Source organism: Prionailurus viverrinus, chromosome A3 (genome assembly GCF_022837055.1).
Source record: "Prionailurus viverrinus isolate Anna chromosome A3, UM_Priviv_1.0, whole genome shotgun sequence".
Lineage (NCBI taxonomy): Eukaryota > Metazoa > Chordata > Mammalia > Carnivora > Felidae > Prionailurus > Prionailurus viverrinus.
The window spans coordinates 111344422-111364262 of NC_062563.1; the positions used below are offsets into that span (position 1 = coordinate 111344422).

The window sequence follows — 19841 nt, forward strand, 5'->3', positions numbered from 1 at the left end:
CCTCGTTTTAGTCCCTCCTGCACCCCACCCTGTTAATCCTCCCAAAGCACCTATGTGACCATGTCATTCACCTGCTCAAAAATGAGGCTCCCATTCCCTACAAAGGATGGTATCTACACTCTAAATTTGACAAGCGAGGCCCTGAACATCCGGGCCAAAGCTATCTTTTTTGTCCTTACCTCCTGCTACTAGAACACTCTATTCTGGGGACACTGGGCCTTGACCTTTCCATCTCAGGGTCTTTGGTCAGATTACCCTCTTCCCTCCAATAGAGAGGGCCCACCTGTCCTGCAAGGCCACTCTACCTCACAGCAGAGTCTCACTTGTGGACCCTACAGCAGGGCTGATAACCAGTATCGCCAGTCACCCTCCCCTTCTCTTTTGAGCCCCCCTCTAATTAGACTTAGCCTCCACTGCTGTACCAAAATGGCTGTGGTCAAGATGATTAGGATCGTGCTAAACGCACAAGGATTAGTTTCCCCGTCTCTTCTGACTTGACCTAACGGCACACCTGCCCCTTCTCCATTTGTCTTCTGGGTCATGGCTCTTGGTTTCCTCCCGTGTGGCTGTGGCTCCTCCTCTGTTTCCTTTGCCAGTCCCCCTTGCCCTGCCCGGTCTCCCAAAGTTGGAGGGTCTCTGGGCTCAGTCCTGGCGCCTCTTCTCTATCACGCCCACTCCCTGGGGGATCTCCTCCAGTCCCAAGGCTTAAAAAGAGACTCTTAAAAACTGAGAATAAACTGAGGGTTGATTGGAGCGGGGGGGTGGGAGGGCAGGGAGAGTGGGTGATGGGCATTGAGGAGGGCACCTGTTGGGATGAGCACTGGGTGTTGTATGGAAACCAATTTGACAGTAAGTTTCATATTAAAACAAATAAAAAAGTGAAAACAAAACAAAACAAAAAACCACCTTGGTTTTTAAGCCGACAACTTTCAAATGTACAGACCCATTTCCGGTGTCTCCTGAACTGCAGATTACATGCTCACTGTTCACTCGCTCCACTTGGACGAACAGTGAAGATTTCAAAGAAAAACTGCCGCCAACCAAACTGCCTTTACCCCGTGGCTGCAAATTCGTGTTGTCATCTAAACACATGAGAGTCACTCACGGCTTCTCTTCCTCTCTTCTCACAAGCGCTGTCTTCAAATCCTACCGATTCTCCCTCACAAAGAATCCGAGCCCGACCCCCTCTCCTGCCTCCAGAGCCACTGCCCCGGGTCAGGCCACCCCTGGGCTCTGGCCTGCATTGTTGGGAAAGCCTCCAGACTGTCTCTGCTTCCACTCGTCCTCTCCACATCCCCCAGTCTACGCCTCAACTCGGCACCAGGGACGTGTTGTGAAAGGGAAGGTCACCCAGCTTCCCTCCTTTGCTTAAGACCCTCTGAAGCCTCTTCCCCGCCCAACGAAGACCCGCAATGATGCGGAGATTGCAGCTTCCGGCTCACGACAGCCTCTGTGCTCGCCTCAGCCTCCTGCTCACCGGGCCTATCCACCAAGGCCTCCTGGCTGTCCTTGAACATGCACAGCGTGTTTCCACCGCAGGGCTGGTGCCCTGCCTGTACCCAGAGCGTTCTGCCTCCTCCCCCCCCCCCCCCCGAGTCCTCAATTCTTCTGGATCTCATTATAAATGTCACCTTATCAAAGTGACAGATCATCCTGCGTGAAACAACCCAGCCTGTCCCTTCTTCCCCTTTGCCCCCTGTCTGGCTTTGCTCTTCTCCACAGTCCTTAGCTTCACCCTGGGTGCGGTCTCTTTATCGCTTACTTGTTTCCTGCCTGTCCCTCCCACCGAAAATGTAAGCTCCCCGAGGACTGGGGGTGGGGCTCTGTTTGATTCACTGCTGTCCCCCAAGGGCCTAGAAACAGCGCAGGTGCATGGCAGGCACTGAGTGAGTCTCTGTTGAAGGAAGAAGGTCAAGTCTCACCATTTTGATCTCAGGAGCGTGTTACTGGGGAGATGGATGTGGAGCTCGTGAGGCACAGGTGGTGTGGAGCAGACAGACTGCCTCCCGGGGGAAACCCGCGGCTCCCCTTGTTCTCTGCATGGCCCGCAAGGACTTCATGTCCCCCGTGTGCAGATGGTGATAAGACGGCAGAGGGGACCTCTCACTCCCCATGTGCACCTCACACAAGGCCCGTGCGGCTAAGCTGGGAAGGGTACCCAACGGTAGGCTCTGAATAGGGTTCAGCCTCCTGACCTGGAGGGACGTCCCATCCATCACGTGGGATGAATGGACAGTTGTAGAAGTGCTCAATCAGGGCTCCGCTGCTGAACAGCTAAACAGACAACGAAACTGTTTGGGTGCTGACCATCCCATCTCACGACCACACAGTACAGATGCACGGCTGGCAGGACTCCCAGCTCACCGTACTGCACGGCCAAGGTTCTCTGACATAACGCAGCAAGGAGACACGAGAGTCAAGGTGAAGGTGGAAAGGATCCTGACTCCTCCCCGGAGTGCGTGTTCTCTGCGGTATAGACCGTCTGAGGGGTCTGTTTAGGGCTGGAGGTACGGAATGCTCCCCGGAGGCTGTCCTGCTGGGGGCTCAGGCCCTGCGTTTCTGGGACGAGGGACAGAGGACGAGGGCACAAGACACAGACGTGGAAAGTAGGAGGTGGCCTGGGGGAGGATCTGGGTAGCTGTGGGGGATGGAGGCTTGCGACTCGGAGGTGGGTTTCCGAGCTGACACGGAGGGTGGGTGTGGGGAGAGGCGTGGGCGGGGGGCGCCACAGCAGCCAGCTGGGGCCTCCGCGGGAAGACACCAAGTTGGGCACACGGCTTGGGAGCAGGCCGCAGGGACAGCACGGGTGCTGCTGGGACTCGGGAACTGAACACAGACTGAAATGCATTCTTTAACCATAACTCCTCCATTCCGGTTCTGATATATATTCACGTTGCAATGGCTGTGAAGCGATCCCCTAGCGGGTCCCCTGGGCCCTCTTCACCAGGCCGGTCCAACGCCACACCAACACTGCGCGACCCGGCCAGGGCACGAGGCACTAAGAGCCTGTTCCACCCGTCAGGCCGTGCCGCCATGAACACTTAGAGCACGCAGATGAGAAGAACCAGAGCGAGTCTAGCATGGGACCCAAATCAGGCCCTCACCCTGATGGCAGTCTCTCCAGCCTCCCCCCACCCCCAGCCCCATCTTTGCGGCGGAAGACCTGGGCTGGGCCCACGGCCTGCCCGGGCCCCGTGCACCAGCGGCCCGTTTCCCCCGCAATCACTGTGACGGCTCGGGAACCCTGGCTCAGATACCTGGACACATCGGGCAGCAACTTCCTTCCACGTTGATGGGCTCCACGCAGGGCAGTGGGGGGCAGCTGACGGTGGAGCAGAGGGTCTGGCCCTGCAGGCAGTAGCAGTGCGTGCAGCTGTCGATGTCCCAGCGCTCCTCGTCGGCGTAGGCCTTCCCGCTGAAGTGGCACACCGCCTTCTTCGGAATTGCGTCCTCTAGCGAAAAGAACAGCACAGGGTGGAGTCGCTGGATGTGACAAAGCACCGCATCTTAAGACACCGGACACGTAAAAGGGCAACAGCCCTGTACGGTCACCACGTCCTTCCCACGGTGACTTTCCAGCATGTGGCGAAGCTTCCGCCTCCCCAGTTCCCTGCTGCCATTTTCCTTGGCACAGGAGAAGCTTCAGAGCACTTGTGGCCTGAACCTGACCAAGGGCCACGGAGGCCAACACAGGCTACTAACTGCTACGGCCAGGTAGGAATGATACCCGCTGGGTAAGTGTCCCTGGATCGTCACTGAAGAAAATACAGATTTAAGCACATTGGGTGGCTACTGAACGTACTACATGAAGAAAAAAAACCAAATTCAGACACAAATAGGTAGGGATGCATTCAGAGGTTTTATGTGGGAAGAGATAAAGTCCAGCTGAATACATTTATAGAGCCATTCACGAAACTCCTAATTTCAGTTAATCCTGCTGTAAGTGACACAGGGGAGGGGTCAGGAAGGATGGCGGTGTGTCCCGGGGAACCCACGGCTCTCCTGTGCAGGCATCCGTGCTGACAGAACCACTTCCCTCATTCTTGGGCGATGCTGGGGGGGGGGGGGGGGGCTTCCCTGTCATCAACAAAGGCATTCCTGCTTTCAAACCCACCTCATTTCATTTCAATCCATTTTTTTCCAGCAAACTATGGTTTTTGATAATCATGTATTTTTAAGAGTTATTTTATGTGTAAGAATTTACAGCTGTTCTCTTTCCTCCAGTCTCCCCTGCCATCCTCATTTCCTTCCTCCCCCGACTTTTTCCTAAAAAGTCCCTTTCTCTTGGGACTCATCGCCTCCTCCTGGTTCACCTGAACTCATTTACAAGTGGGCACATTTCAAAGCCAGTCTGTCTCCCGAGAGCTCAAGAACGGTGGCTCAGAGTGAGGTCCCAGTGACCAGCAGAGACAGGGCAGGTCAATGGGGACACGGGGGGGGGGGGGCAGCACTTCCTTGTCACTGGACAGGCCAATAACTGGGTGACTCCTACTAAGCTGGGGAGATTTTATGGTCAGATTCTAAAGGTGCCTCCACTTACCACTGGTCACTGATAACTGAAAAACTAAAGGAATCTGGTAGGAAAGCAGTGACGTCAGGGGCTCAGGGTTCTTCCTGGAAGACATCTGGGAAGCTCCAACAGAGGCCCCGACACAGAGGATGGAACCCAGAATGCCCGAGGGAGCGATGAGAAATGTGTAGGCAACAGCAGCCATATTCCTTGAGCAACTCCCAAGGCAGCTTCTAGCTGCTCTCTGTGTAGACCCAGCACAAGGCTTCCTGTCGGGCTTCTCTGGAGGAGGCTCACACAATCGGTGTCCACATTCTCTTCTTGCCTAGACTAGGATGTGTTGTATGTCCATAGCTAGATCTCAGGCCATGGCAGAGGTGTATAAGAGAGCACAGGAAGGAGTCTGTGTCAAGTGCAAGAATGCACAATCTCCGTTTCTCAACATGTGTTCACAGCTTCTCTCACTATTTCTGCCTAAGGCTCAACAAGGGATGCGGAGGAATCACGGAAAGCTTAGTTGTAAACAGAAAGGTTTTCTCACTCTCTAATAAAATGTATTTCATTGTATTTGTGAACGTTCCATAGAAAGTTTTCTGGTGTGCTGACTGTTAAGCTTAAAACCTTGTCTGGAGGCTTTCAAACCAAACCCACGACAGAAGTTTTTGCTAGTCTAGAATCCTTAGGGGAGGCGACTTTATTAAGACATCTCAAATGCACATGTCAAATGGCTGAGTGGAATCATTTAATGAACCTGATTCGAGTTATATTCTGACCTCCAGCCAACTTTTCATTGAGGACATTAGATTTGCCATCAAATCTAGAGTCTATTATGCAGAGAACTCTTTATGAAAGGAAGCACCTCTTCACGAAGCAATACTGCTGATTCTATTTTACACAGACCTTATAACAGCTCATCGGATGGACCAGTATCACTGCATAAAATGTGAATAATGAATTATTGTGCTAGGAGCTTCGGAAAGAGAAGGTCAAGCTCCTTGCCCACCTCATCTAGCACATTCTCTGTGCTTTACCTCCTAAAGGCATCTTTGCCAGTTCCTCTCAGAGAAAAGGAGGGAATGAACTCAGGAAGGACTTTGTAAAAAAGAGATTCGAATCAAAGCCAAGCACAGGTTTGTTATTTTCTCAAGATCTAAGCAAAGGCACTTTTTAAGATATTTAATTAATGCTACAAAGCTAAAATGGTCTGTTAAAAAATTACATTGAGGACGCCTGGGTGGCTTAGTTGGTTAAGCATCTGACTTTGGCTAAGGTCATGATCTTGTGGTTCGTGAGTTCGATCCCTGCATTGGGCTCTGTGCTGACAGCTCGGAGGGCACTTTCTGTCCCCCTTTCTTTCTGCCCTCCCTGGCTCATGCTATCTCTCTCTCTCTCTCTCTCTCTCTCTCAAAAAATAAACATTTAAAAAATAATAAAATAAAAATGACACTGACATTAAAAAACATTACATAGTAAACATTATAAAGACATTCACTCACTGATTCTACACACTTTTCTCATCTGTGGGAAAGAAGGCATGACCACGATGACCCTGACCCAGAGGACGGGAGAGAAGTAGTCGGACAGGCCTGGGGATGGGACTCCTCCCCACAGCACAGCAGCTGCTGCCTCCGTGAATTTAACACGGAGCTGCACACCATGGAGGGCGAAGCGACTACCTGCCGGGGAACCGGGGAAGGCATCGCTCGGGACTTGCGGTTCGTGTTTTACTTGGAGGGAACAGCAGAAGGTGAAGAAGGTGAAGGAAGGGCACTGCGAGTGGCGGATGGCGTGTCCAACAGTGAGGGTGTCAGGCTGTACAGAGTGTGCGTGTGCGTGTGTATTGGGGGGGGGGGGGTGGAGAGTGTGCATGGGTGCCCGCACCGTGGCTGGAGATGAAGGTGGGCTCACACGGTAAGGGGTCTCGAGTAACAAGAGACCCACTGAGATTCCTTCCCGGAGAGGAGGGGAGGGGCCGTACCAGCTGTGCTGGGAGGACGACTCTGCAAAAGGGCCGTATGGAGGGCTGGATGGGGAACTGGATGGGGCAGGAGGACACTGCTCACAGAGATGTGACGTGGGCCAGGTTAAGGCGGCACGGATGGACGCGGACAGACAGGCGAGGCTACACTGGAGGTTTCTGAGAAACTGTCAGGATTTGGATGCTGGGGAGGAGGCGGGATGAAGGGCTGCCCGGACTGCACGGGGGGCCAGGCAGAGGTAACTGCAGTACAGGAGTCATTTCCCTGCTGTAACAAACAAACAGCTGGGGAGTTGGTCAGGGACCCAGTCAGGCCTTATCAGATCGCCCAGATACTCCAGGGGGCCAGTCAGGGCTGCAGGGATCGCTCCTCAAACGCTTAAGCCTCTCTGCGTGATCATGACCATGAAGCTGCCGCCAGGACAGAGCCAATCTGGGGTGCAACAAGGTAAAAGAGGACAAACTTCGGTCACTGGGAGCTTCAGGTAGGAAAGCACCCTCGCAGTGTGTGGGGTAACAGGCAAAACAGGCAGTACCCTTCATGGGACTTGACAGAGTTTATACCCCTTTGAGCCACTAATTCTTCCAAGTAATCCATCCCAAGGAAATAAGCAGAAAACGCCTAAAGTAAGTGTTTTCTGGTGGATGTTCATCACAGTATTATTTATAACAGCAAGAAGTCAGGGGAAAAACCTGTGTCTGATGATAAGAGAATGTTTAAATGACTCATGATGCAATCGTGAGAGACAATACCGTGCAGCTATCAAAAGGCACCATTTGGGTTTAAGCTCAATCTGTAAGGAGGAAAATTAAAAACTGTCTAGAAAGAAATGAAAATGTTAATAGTAATTGGTACAATCGGGTGAATTTTTCTCTTCACTTTTTTTTTTTTTTTTTTACAATGAACATCAGTTACTTTTGATAAAGAGACAGCAATATATGAAATGGAAACCTCAAACACACAGACACATAAGCATGCGTTATGCACGTGACCCCCCCCCCCCCCCCCCAAAGACACACCCGAGAATACTGAGGGGGAAGAGCTGAATCTGAGCCTGGTTCTAAAGAACCTGGCCACGCGGTATGGTGCTTCCTGGATGCTACTGGCCCACACTCTGGAGAATTTCAGCAGACTGTAGGAAAACCAAGCCATGGAGGAAATGCCAAAGATCAAATCCTGAGCTACAACATCAGGCAGGACAATGAAGGCGATCGTTGTCCAAAAGAAAATTTATAAAACGGTATGAGAGCAGCTACTCTGAACGCCTTGGAGGTGATGGGTTGAACCAAGAACTCTGACTACATAGTGGGTGAAACTGAAGTTCTTTGATTTTGTAACAACAATGTATCTTTTCCTAAATTCAATGAAGATTTAGAACTCAAAGTAGCAGTGTGATGACAGGGCAGGCAGTGAAATGCATCACACCTTCTGGCTCAGAGAAGGGTTCAGATGGGTCCAGCGTCTCTGGGCTTCAGCGGTCACAGCAAAGCGGTTCCCTTCAGGGAGGGGGCTGACTGCCATGGACTGAATTTTCAGGTACTTTCACCATTTTCCCTCTATTCCACTTAAGCTCTGCTCGTCACAGATTACCTCAGAAGTATCTCGCTTTCGAGGTCATTTTCACCTAAGTTAATTCCAATTTGAGATTACGAAGCTATTTTGCTAAGTCTACAGGGCACCTGGGTGGTTCAGTCGGTTAAGCGTCAGATTTTGGCTCAGGTCATGATCTCCTGGTTCCTGAGTTTGAGCCCCACGTTCGGCTCTGTGCTGACAGCTTGGAGCCTGGAGCCTGCTTCGGATTCTGTGTCTCCTTCTCTCTCTGCCCCTCCCCCACTCATGCTCTGTCTCTCTCTCTCTCAAAAATAAACGTTAAAATAATGTTTTTAAAAGTAAGCTATCTTCGTAGGTCTAAAAAACTGGGGGTGCCATGTTCATGGCAGCATTATTTACAATAGCTAAGACATGGAAACAACCCATTCATCGATGGATGAATGGACAAAGAAGTTGTGTTTTATATACACACACACACACACACACACACACACACACACACACACACTGGAATATTATGCAGCCCTAAAAAGTGAAAAAAATCCTGCCACTTGTGACAACATGGATGGACCCTGAAGGTCTTATGCTAAGTGAAATAGACAAACACTACATGAACTCACTGAACTGTGGAATCTAAACTAACAAATGAAACACAAATTCACAGAAGAGATCAGACTTGTGGTTACCAGAGGTGGGGGGTGGGGGCAGGGGGAAGTGGAGAAAGTGGTCAAAAGATACAAACTTCCTGTTATAAGATGAATATGTGCCAGGGTTGTGACGTACGACACGACGACTACAGCTAACTAGACTGCTGTGTGGGAGACGGCAAAGTTGTTAAGAAATAAATTCTAAGAGTCCTCATCATGAGGAGAAAAAAATTTTTTAACTGCATCCATGAGATGTTAACTAAATCTGTAGTGGTAATCATTTCGCAATATACGTAACTCAAGCCATCATGCTGTATGCCTTAAACTTACACAGTGATCTACGTCAATTCTTTCTCAATAAAACTGGGAAAAAACCTGGGGGGGGGGGTGGTGGGTAGGATGGAGAGATAGATGCCAGTAGACTGGTAGCTGGTAGCCCCGCCTCAAAGAAGGAGTCTCTCCTTGGGGGTGGCAGAGAGTTAAAAGGGGCCCAGTGCCTCAAAAAAGACCCTGGAAGGGACTTGGCCGCAGGACTGAGGGACCTCAAAGTCTGCTCAGAAGTCCAAGAGATCTAAGAACTGAGCGACCAGCACTCTCAGAGCTGACCTTCTTAAAGACTGAAGGTCAGAAGAGGCAGATGGCAGAGATAAAGAGAAACACCGGATGGTTCTGAAAGAAGGATCTAGAAGCCAAATACTGAAGGACCCAAGAGCACCTGCCGAGCATCCATGGTGCTGAAGGGCTTCACGCCATCTGGGCTCGCGGAAACCCCGAGAGGTAGGGCAGTCTAGTCTACTCTTGGGGAAACACAGATTTAGAGGGCAGAAGGGACCTGATGTAACCAAACCAGTAAGTGGTGGAGCCCACATACACCCTGACTCCATCTGACTGCAAGGCTCGAGTTCTTTACGAGGTCTACTTAATGGTTGGATCCTTTCCTTCTATTCCAGAAACACACAGAACCTTCTTCATGTGGTCTCCAATGTGCCCGGTCCTCTCTGGAAAGAAGACAATGCCTTCAGGGAAAGGCCATGCTGGTTCCAACGTGCTGCCTCGGGGTAAGCCACGGTTAGCTGTGCGTGCATCTTGCCAGGAGTGGCAAGCTTGAGGACAGGCACTTCAAGCCACGATTAGAGACCCATTTCAGAGACAGGAACGGGGAGACACTTCCCCTCCACTGCTTGCAAGGAGTGGTTTTCTACGGTATCTCCACAACTGACCAGTTTGAACCACAAAATCGATACATTTCGTCTGTTTCTTCAAACACATTTTAAAGCGAAGTCACCTTTAAGACTCTACTGAATTTTCGGGTGAAATAAATGAAGGATTCTTGGTTTAGGAGGGCCCTGATTAATCGTTTCCAGGGTGGCTGCTACGTGGCCCAGATTAATCAACTAGAGTTTGGTTAATGAGGCTTTATATAAATATTTCTGCTTTTGACTACATGTCACCTGAAAGGCAAAGATCTAAACAGAGGCCTGAGAGCATGGAGTCATTTGTGCTGGCTGACGGATTCTGGAGCCTCCTGTTTCTTACAGGCCCTTTCTTTTCCGGGTTACTGGTTGTAACACCTCCTTCCACGGCACATTTGGGTGAATCTGAGAATGGCCAGAGAGTTTTAGAAATGAGTCGGTTTACAGGAAGACGTGGTGGCCGTTCTATGTAATTTGAGGTTCTAACTCATAAAGTCACCATAGTCTTTTAGGGGAAAGAGCACAGTCTAGTTGGAAGTACATACAAAAGCATTTTAAGCACTTTGGCTGAAGAAGGATGTAGAAATGGAGACATGGGAACCTTCAACTAAAAGTGGTCTACACAGTTTATATTTGGCTATTGAGTGGGCCATGCCATTTGTTCTATTTATTACTCCCACTGGTTTGTTTACACTGACAATGACATGATTTTTATTCTTTGATATCCAATAATAGTAATCCATTTGCTGAATGCCTACTATGTATGGGCCACTGTGCTGATTTATATGAGCCAGTTCCGTTTTGATCTCCACAGCCCAAGGGGACAGGATATTACCCCCATTTCTCAGAGAAGTGAGGCAAGGGGAAGTTACATGACTTGCCCAAGACACATGGCAAGGAGGTGGCAAGGCCAGGATGGGAACATTGTAGGTGCGGCTGCATAGTCCCCACACCTTCTGCCCACCATGTACCCAGTAGGATAACCTCAGGGAGGATACCTCCTTGTGTCAGACACATGAACGTGGTTATGACTTACTACCTAGCAAATGGGCACTTTTCCTACCCCTTACATTTGTTGGGGCTTAAGGTTTTTGTCTTCAAAGGTAATCTACCTTTTAACTGACTGCCTCACGTATCTGGCACAGTCCTACAGAGGAACAGAGATAACGAAGTGGTTACTGAGGACCCATGGCCTTTCTCAGGCACATCTCTATTTAACATCTCTCTCGGAAGAAGAGGATTAGAGGAGAACGTTCCAAGAAAAACATGAGATATGACACTAATATAATCAGGTTATTTTTAGGACAAACACATCAGGAGTTATATATCCAAACAAATGTGCTCCTCTTCTAAGCAGTCACTGCAGAGGGCTATAAACGTATCCCAGCAATACTGCCCTTGCCTCACACAGCTCTGGAATTTTCCTTTGGCAGAGACGTCCACAGCCAGGTTTTGACCCATGCAATGAAGACAGTTACTATTTTATGGCCACTCCTTGGTTTAGAGCAGCTCTGGTATTTTGTTTCCTCGGCTCTGGCCTCTCTCATCCGTGAGACCAGGCTTGGAAGGACTTTGGGCCTCCTTCAGAAACAAAGTCTCTACTGTAGGAAGGAGACCTGGTGCTGGAGTCCTCACCAACGCCGCGTCAGGAGAACTCGTGCACAGCAGCTCCTTCTGTGGGGTCGTGTGACTCAGCGCACAGACACGGGTCTTGTCTCTTTTGGACTCAAATATAAGCAACATTATATTGCATCACGGATGACTACGATAAAAGTATGCCATGTCTTTCCGTGGGGGCAGTTTGGAGAACTCTGCATTTTTGTTTTTCTTTCCAGTTTCCCTGATTCTGGTTCCTACAAAAGGGGAGGAAGAAGCAGCAAAGGCCTTGAAATGTTAACTCCTTTCAAGCTGACTTCTCCCACTGTTTAAACTTCGCCATCTCACTTCTTTTAAAGATAAGAAGTCTTAACAGGCTGTTAAAGTTGGGACTTTGCTTTTGCTCTCAAGCTATCTTCCCATTACACCATAAAGCTAATTAACAGGTGGGGAAACCCCAGGATGCACAGCTGTGTTGTTTGCTTCCTCTATAAAGGTCCATTCAGTGTTTCAGAAGCCCCCGATATGGGAGCTCAGGCCTTGCTCTGCCTCTGACCCTGACCATGATGAGGGATATACATTGGCCTCTGAAAAGGAAGCATCTCCTGGTTGTTTCCCCCACTTGCCTCTGTGGACGGATCTGAAAAGTAAGATGCCCTTGAAACTACACTCTACTCGACTCTTCAACTGCTGTCAGGAGACAACTTTCCTGTGTAGACACTGGAGGTTCTAAATGCGGGTGTGGCAGTCCTGAAGGCAGAGTGTCAGTGTGGGAGTCACTTCCTGGGAGGAAAGCAGGTGGGTTTACCAAAGGCATCAGCTCTCTCCAATCTCCAGGGTACTGTTTAGAGTCCTGAAAAGTAATTTGCTCTGGGATCCCAGGCCAAGAAACTAAATGCAGTTCTGACTCTCGGATTAAATACTACTGCAAAGTAATCCCCGGCAGTAGTGGAGAGGGGTGCTTTGTCCTTTTGCCACACTGCTGTGCACAGCACGGCCCTGAACGCTGGCACGCTGGAGACGCAGCGGTGCACAAGGCAGATGAGGTCTCCACCCTTGACGAGAGGCTCCTGGATCTGGTGGATCTCATCAGCTTCCCAGGTTCCCAGGTCCAGACCCACAGGCCAACTGCAGGCCATGCTAACAATGTTATACTGCTATCTGGTATCCTAAGTTTGCCACCCAGGGACTTACAGAGAGCGTTAGTGTGATCATTTCGGCAGGTGTGAGAAGCCACGGGGCACCCTACGGGGAACAGGGGATTCAGACAAGGGAGTGGAAGAGGCAGTCAAGAACCACCAGGGACGCAGCTGACCTGAGGAAGTGCCCGGGAGGTACTTTCAAACATTTTAGCTTATAAATTTAACGTGGCACTGCAGCGACCTTTCTCTAACTGCCGCAGAGGAATAGAACGCTACTATTATATTTTATCTTCTTTTAGCCGGTAAAATACCCAAATCCCCTGCTTGTGATATCCCCTTCATTTCCATATCCCAAAGGTGGGCACATGCTGGGCATGAACTCTCCCTTTGGAGAAGAGATCGATTGTGTGTGCCTCCTGTTTGAGAAACCAGCTTTACTTTTGTTTACGTAAAGAGGAAACAAACCACAACGCTGAAGGAATCCGAGCAAATAATTCACAGGTCACTAAGCGACTCACGGAGGCTGGTGGGCACAGATGAGGGTGGAGTTTGAACGTGCTGGCCCGCTGGGCCTTACTTGACTGGAAAAAGAATGGAAAAGCAGAATGCAACTGATGTCTTGCTAAAATCAGATGCAGGTGGTCTAGATAATTTCAGAGAGGCAGAGATCTAATACATTGTAATCCTATCAGCACATGATTAAATGTTTTTGGCTAAAAAATGCAAAAAATATTTATTGATTTGACTCAAAACCTGAGTACCTTATAACATTTGGCTTCTAGTAAATAAAACATCTGCTCTTAACTCATTTTTGTAAAAAAAAAAACAAAGACCAAAAAACCAAAACAAACAGAAACCAAAACCTGAGACAAATATTGCCATGTAGGCGAACACCTACCTCTCTGTATGTCTTAAAATACTTTGAAAGCAGACCTGACAACCATTTTAAGACCCTTCTTGGAAGTCCATTTGTGTTTTATTTTATTCTGTTTCTTGGGGTGGGAGTCTAGGTGCATTTATAAAAGCCAAAGAGGCCTTTCAGGTTTCTTCAACATACTAGAGAAAATAGGAAATAAAGTTACTGGAAAAATTATAAATTTTCCTGAGTTCTACGAACAGAAACCTCCTCAAACTGGTAAACACGAGGACGTGTGGCTGATTCCCACAGCATGCAGAGGACAGAATTTTTCAGTAATGGGACTTAATCCATGCATTAAGTGTCTGCTGTGGGTCGATTAAGCACTTCATGGATGGAAGTTCAAGGAAATATTCCATTTTCAACTTGAACTGAGGTCCCATCTCTTACAAGGCCTACAATCCTTCATGGAGATTATATACAGAAACCATTTTGAAAACACATAATGTAGTGTAAAAGGCAGAAACAATGAAAGATGAAGATAAGGAAAACATAATACTTGCTTTATGACCTAAGGGAAGCTTTCCATGTAAAAGAGTACAGAATTCTGTTACGCAAACCTTGAGGAGGAAGCCACTGGACTACCCAGAGCGGGTCCTGCCGTCACAGCCCAACGTCCGAACACCCCGCCAGCAGCCTCCAGAGGGTCTGCTGAGTGACTTCAGGTCTGAATACATTTCCTTATCAGAAATAACCTTCCATATTGGGGGAAGGGGGGGGGGGTCTTTCCCCCAACCACTCGAGAGTCCAAAATCAGGGTTGGTATCCTGGACAGAAACAAGAGGCGAAGACACCAGTGCCAGGCTCCCTTCTGTGCAACAGACCTCTTGAAAATAAGACTGTGCTGGTGCCCAGATAAGGACAATGCCACTTGGAGGTTTACCCAGCTGGAACCACTGGAATTTCTGTTTACACAGCTAAGGCCTAGGACACTGAGGTGCAAAGAGAAAGCTGCATATGGCATGAGTAGGATGAGGTGCTTCCCAGGGTGCAGGGTAGACCAACTGAAACCAATCACTCTTTACTTCTGCTGCGGCAACTTGAGACCCATTCCAAAGTCAGTACAGCACGTGACAACCAGAACGTCTGCAGCCGTTCACCCTCTAAACAGCACGCAGAAAAGCATCCGGCTCCCCTTCCCTTCTGTTTAATCACATCGGCACCTTCTGGGACCACCTGGGTTGCCGTGTTGGGACCTCAGGAGCCCAGAGCTCTGAAGGGTGTGCGGGAAGCAGACGGGGCTCTTCCTGACGGTGATGTGCCCTGATGACAGATGCCATGGGCTCTGTTTCTGGACTCGCGGTGGATTGTGCACCACAAGTTCACGGACTCCTCAAATGGGCCTGGCCTCTCAAAGTAAACAAAAACCAAAAGAGCTGCATTTTCTCTCCCCTGGCGACACCCAGAAGCATGAAAGGGACTGGGAAGCTCTGAGGTGTGTGGGTGGCACACTGCCCCAAGCAGCTGTGCTACGGGGCCTTAGAAAGTACGCTGTATCCACACGGACCACAAATGGTGATGAGGCAGTGGTGGGCGATTAAGGTAAGAGTGCAGGACAAGGTACACCACCTCTTGCAGAAAGGCAGGTGCCATCTTTCAAGGGAGCAATCAGAATCGATTTGGCATGTGGCCCAGATCAGCTGCACTCTGTTAGAAGAGCTATAACTGTACTGACCCAAGTGAGCGCTCACGCCGTGTCGACTTAAGTACCCTCACCAGTGTGTGTGTGTGTGTGTGTGTGTGTGTGTGTCACTTAACTTATGTCTTAGAGATGAGGAATTAAGTATTTGCTATGTTTGATTCCTGGGCGGAGTTAAATACACAACGATCAACAGATGTTCCAAAGAGATACTATTGATATTTGTAATCTCTAAGGAGAGATAGCTAAACAAGTTAACATTATCATAAACAGAAAACTAAACAAAAATGAATGCTGTATAATAGACTGACTTGATAAAAACTATAGATAGCGCCTCTATTAAGGAGAAACATTATTCATCATCTTCTAATTGAAGATCACAATAGAGAGGAAATAGAATGATAACCATCGCAACCAGTGAGTGTGCCAAGCCACCTTGATTCCACATAAAAGCTCTACCTCAAATATTTATATATAATAAATATAAAAATAGCTAATCTCTAATCAGTCTGCAGGAAAATCATTTTCACAGACTCTTAAAGATACAGGATACTTAGCAACACTTAAAAGATACTAGACTTAAAGATATATAATCGGGGTTATCTTAACTTTGTTCACATCACACGTACACATTTTATAACTTGTATGTACACTTTCATAACATACAAATACACAATTTCATACCTCTCGTATACAAATACACGCAATACACAAACACACAAATACACAAATACACTCAAGCGACTAACCTTTGACAAAAACTTCTCAAGTGAAAAAGATGCACGGACTCACAGATTTCCAGCCAGCAAACAGGACTTTAAATATCTGACCTCAAATATTTTCTAAAGTAACACATGGTTACAAAGAAATAAATACATAGCTGCCAAATCCTGAGTTTCGAAACGATATTGTATGCACTAAGTAATAACAGGACTGGGCCAACACAGGGGCTGCCTACCCGAGAATGGTCCCGTTCAGACTGGCTCGATCGAGGGGCACACCTGTGCATCTTAATGTCCAAAGTCAAGAGCAGGCATGATGCTGCAACAATATAGGCTTGGAGACCCCACGAGCTGAATTCAGAAAAATTTTCATGACGAATGTAGCGCTCTTTATAGTATTTGCCCGGGAATGACTAAACCCCTGCACGTGGTTGAGGGTCCACTGGAATGCTGATGGTGCCCTGCACAGAAGCTGTCTGGCTCTCGGCAAAAGCATCACCAACACGAACATCAGAGCAGAGCGAGGGGGATGCATGCGGTCAGGGCATCACCCTCAGGGCAGGCATCCCCACAGGCACTGACTGTGTGAGGGCTGGATTGTTAACTGTCATGGAGAAGAGATGGAATAAAGACCTCACTGGAATTCTTTTTGCTCTAGGAAGGGTCCGGAATGGCATGTGGGATACAGTCAGTGATAAGGCCACGTGTGCGTGGTGAAGTGTGTCACGGTGAGGGCATCTGCTGTTTATGAGAAACCACGTATCAAATCTGCCATCACACATTACAATTCCCACCACACCTTTTATCTTCACCTGATTTATGCGCTCAGCTCATCTTTTGATTCTTGCTCCCCCCATCCTGTAAGCCATCGTAACAGTCAAAAAGCCTCTGAAAATAAAATCTAAATTCGTGTGTATTTGCGTAGGAAACTGGAATATAAAAAAATTAGGGAATCAGAAAATGTTTCACTAAAATGATTGGGTAATTACTACTTAGTTTCTTTCTAGTACGAGGATGAATTCCCAAATGATGGGTATTATCGTAATGAGACAAAGCTGTTCACTTCTCAAAATTAATCATCAATCCTATTAATTATGTCTGTATTACACATTCTATTAAATTAGCACACATAATATGAGGCCTTCACACATCAAAAGAGAAGCATTATCATTGCGCATTAGTGACTTGATAATTTAGCTGAAAAGAACACAAATATTCGTAATTATAGTACTTTTCGTAGGATCACCACTTTTCAATTCTCTTACGGTAAGAGAAAAGGATACTTTGCAAGGTGAAGGAAGCATGCTTTTGGTTAGGGGTTTTATCACTACAAAAAAAGGTCAGATTAAAAGCAGGTTTGAGGTTTTTGGAAATCTGTATTTGAGAGATCTAATTAGTACACTCAGGGACCCATGGCCATGGTGAGGTCAGCACTGCAGGCTGGGTGGGGTGAGGCACACGTGGCCCCGGGAACAGATTATCTACGTTAAGAAGAGCTGGTGTCAAACAGAGAGAGCCCAAAGCAGGAGACTGTGCAAGCACTGGTCCTCTGCGCCTCCTGGACAAATAACGTGGTGCTTTAGGACATGCAAAATGATGGCCTGTCTTTTTCTTTGCTAGTGATCTCTGGATGGTGATGCAAGCTTTGCCACTGAGGCACAGCCGGTAACTGCCTGCGGGGTGCTAGTGCTGCCGGGCTTGGAGCCCTTACAAGGGACCAGGCTGACGGGAAGCTGATAAGAGAACAAGCCTGAAGAGGCCAAGGGAGCTAACTGGAGAGTCAGATAGGGAATCTCCATATCACAGTCAGGGACTGAACTTGACTTTGTATGCTTGGACGTAAGGGGGAGAAAGGATGAAGACTAATCCAATAAGGCTACTTGCAAAATATGTATGATGTATACAGAAGGGGCTCAGTGACTATTTTAATAATAGAACAACATGTATGAAGCATTAAGATGAATGAATAAAAGTATACAGTATTACTCATCAAATCTTCAGTCTCCCCAATTTGTTCTCCTGAAGATAAGCCTTAGATTTATATATAATACAATTATACCTGCCACTGAAACACAATTTCACTTTATTATTATGAGCTTGTATGAACAAAAATGTAGTGAAAGTGCTTGCAAACTAACTTAAAATCAAAGTAAAAAATGTGGACCAAAGTGGCATTTAACTGTCCACACTAAAGAAGAATGTACAGTTTAAATCATGCAAGAATTGGAAGAGGAAATATGAAGGCCAAAGAAACAACCAAACAAACCAAACAAATCAAAAACAAAAGCAAACCCCAAAGCCCCACAAATAACAAAAAACCAAAAACCAAAAAACAAAACCGAGAAAGACATAGACTACTCTTGCTTCTAGGTTTCTTTTCATGAGTTTAAATTTGTCACATTGGCTTTGAAAAAGAAGTGATTTCCTATTTATTATATGCAAACAAATGTACTAGTTCAGTAATTTACTAATTACAAATTTACCGGTTAAGCAGCAAAACACAAGAACTTTTTTTATCTAAACAAAATAATCTGAGAAGTTTCAACACACAAGAGACTCACTGTCAGATCTTTCCTCTGAAGGTAACATGGAATTCTCAGCCTCCTGGGCCCTGGTTTCTTTTCTAAGTATGATCCAAGTGCCCCTGGTGGATTCATAAAACCCCTGTACTGGAGTTTTGATATTTAAATATGGTAGTGGCAGTTGTAGTGGTTGTACATTTCTCATTTCTGCTAATCCCCTAGCCTGAAATGGTGGCCTAGTTACGCCTTTTATTTATATCTCACCAAAGGCAGTGCCATTTTTTTTTTTGTCTAAATTCCGGTCAGCTCTTTGAAAAAATAAGCAGCACTAAGTTGGATGTATGACTTGACACATTGTTTTTGGCTCCACTTGGGGGCTAGGAAGCTTATGGGTATTACAGAAGAACCCAATGTGTTGGTCACTAAAAGGTAGGGCAACCGTAGGTCCTGATCTGCTTCAGATACTCCTGGTCTAGAGCTGTTGTCCCATCATAATTAACAGCCCCTGTTTCTCTCTCAAAAGCATCATGGTTTGAAGAATAAATTACATAAGTGGTCACTCTATTAAAAAAAGGGAGGGGCGCCTGGGTGGCGCAGTCGGTTAAGCGTCCGACTTCAGCCAGGTCACGATCTCGCGTTCTGTGAGTTCGAGCCCCGCGTCGGGCTCTGGGTTGATGGCTCAGAGCCTGGAGCCTGTTTCCGATTCTGTGTCTCCCTCTCTCTCTGCCCCTCCCCCATTCATGCTCTGTCTCTCTCTGTCCCAAAAATAAATAAACGTTGAAAAAAAAAAATTAAAAAAAAAAAAGGGAGTCCAGCTTTCAAACATACATTTTAATACTCTATGGCCATTATACTGAGAAAAATCTAGCTGTAAAATTCCTGAGGGAAGAAATTGTGTTTTTAGAATCTCTGCATCTCTTATATACCAACACACAAAATAAGACTCAGAGGAAGTGGCCTCCTGTTGTGGCCAGAGGTCACACAGTCAAGGAGAGGGAGCTGTCCTGATAAGCTTGAGTTGTGGCCAACAGGTACCTGAGTGCCATTCATCGGTTCTCCTTTGGAAACTGGTACAAAGCACTGTGGCCAGATCATCTCCTATTCCTCAAGTATCATCCCAAATATACAGAATTACTTGTATCTGGAAAGCATGCAAGAATCTCCAACAGTAAATGCACAGTACATGCAATTAATACGGCTTGCCTAATTTTTCACCTGCTACTCTGATTACACGTTCATTACTGGCTTGAGAGGCGTACATTGTCTTTCACTTGACTTCATGAGCTCTACTCAATACAAAAGCAATGAAAGAGAGTGAGAGCCTTGGGAGTGGGGACTGTGCTTTTATTAGAGTTGCCAGCTGTCTGAGCCTTGCCTTCTGGACTCCAGAACAGCATCTGGCTTATATCCATAGGACCGATTTC

The 19841-nt window shown here is 47.4% G+C and overlaps 1 protein-coding gene across 3 annotated transcripts in view; it reads right to left on the minus strand.

Annotated features, from left to right (window-relative positions):
* CRIM1 (cysteine rich transmembrane BMP regulator 1) overlaps positions 1-19841 on the minus strand; it is a 191695-nt gene that overhangs the window by 11417 nt on the left and 160437 nt on the right. For all 3 annotated transcript variants that reach the window (XM_047854122.1, XM_047854124.1, XM_047854123.1), the window contains one exon: positions 3258-3452. In XM_047854122.1, coding sequence (XP_047710078.1) covers positions 3258-3452 — 195 coding nt within the window. The remainder of the gene's footprint in view (positions 1-3257; positions 3453-19841) is intronic.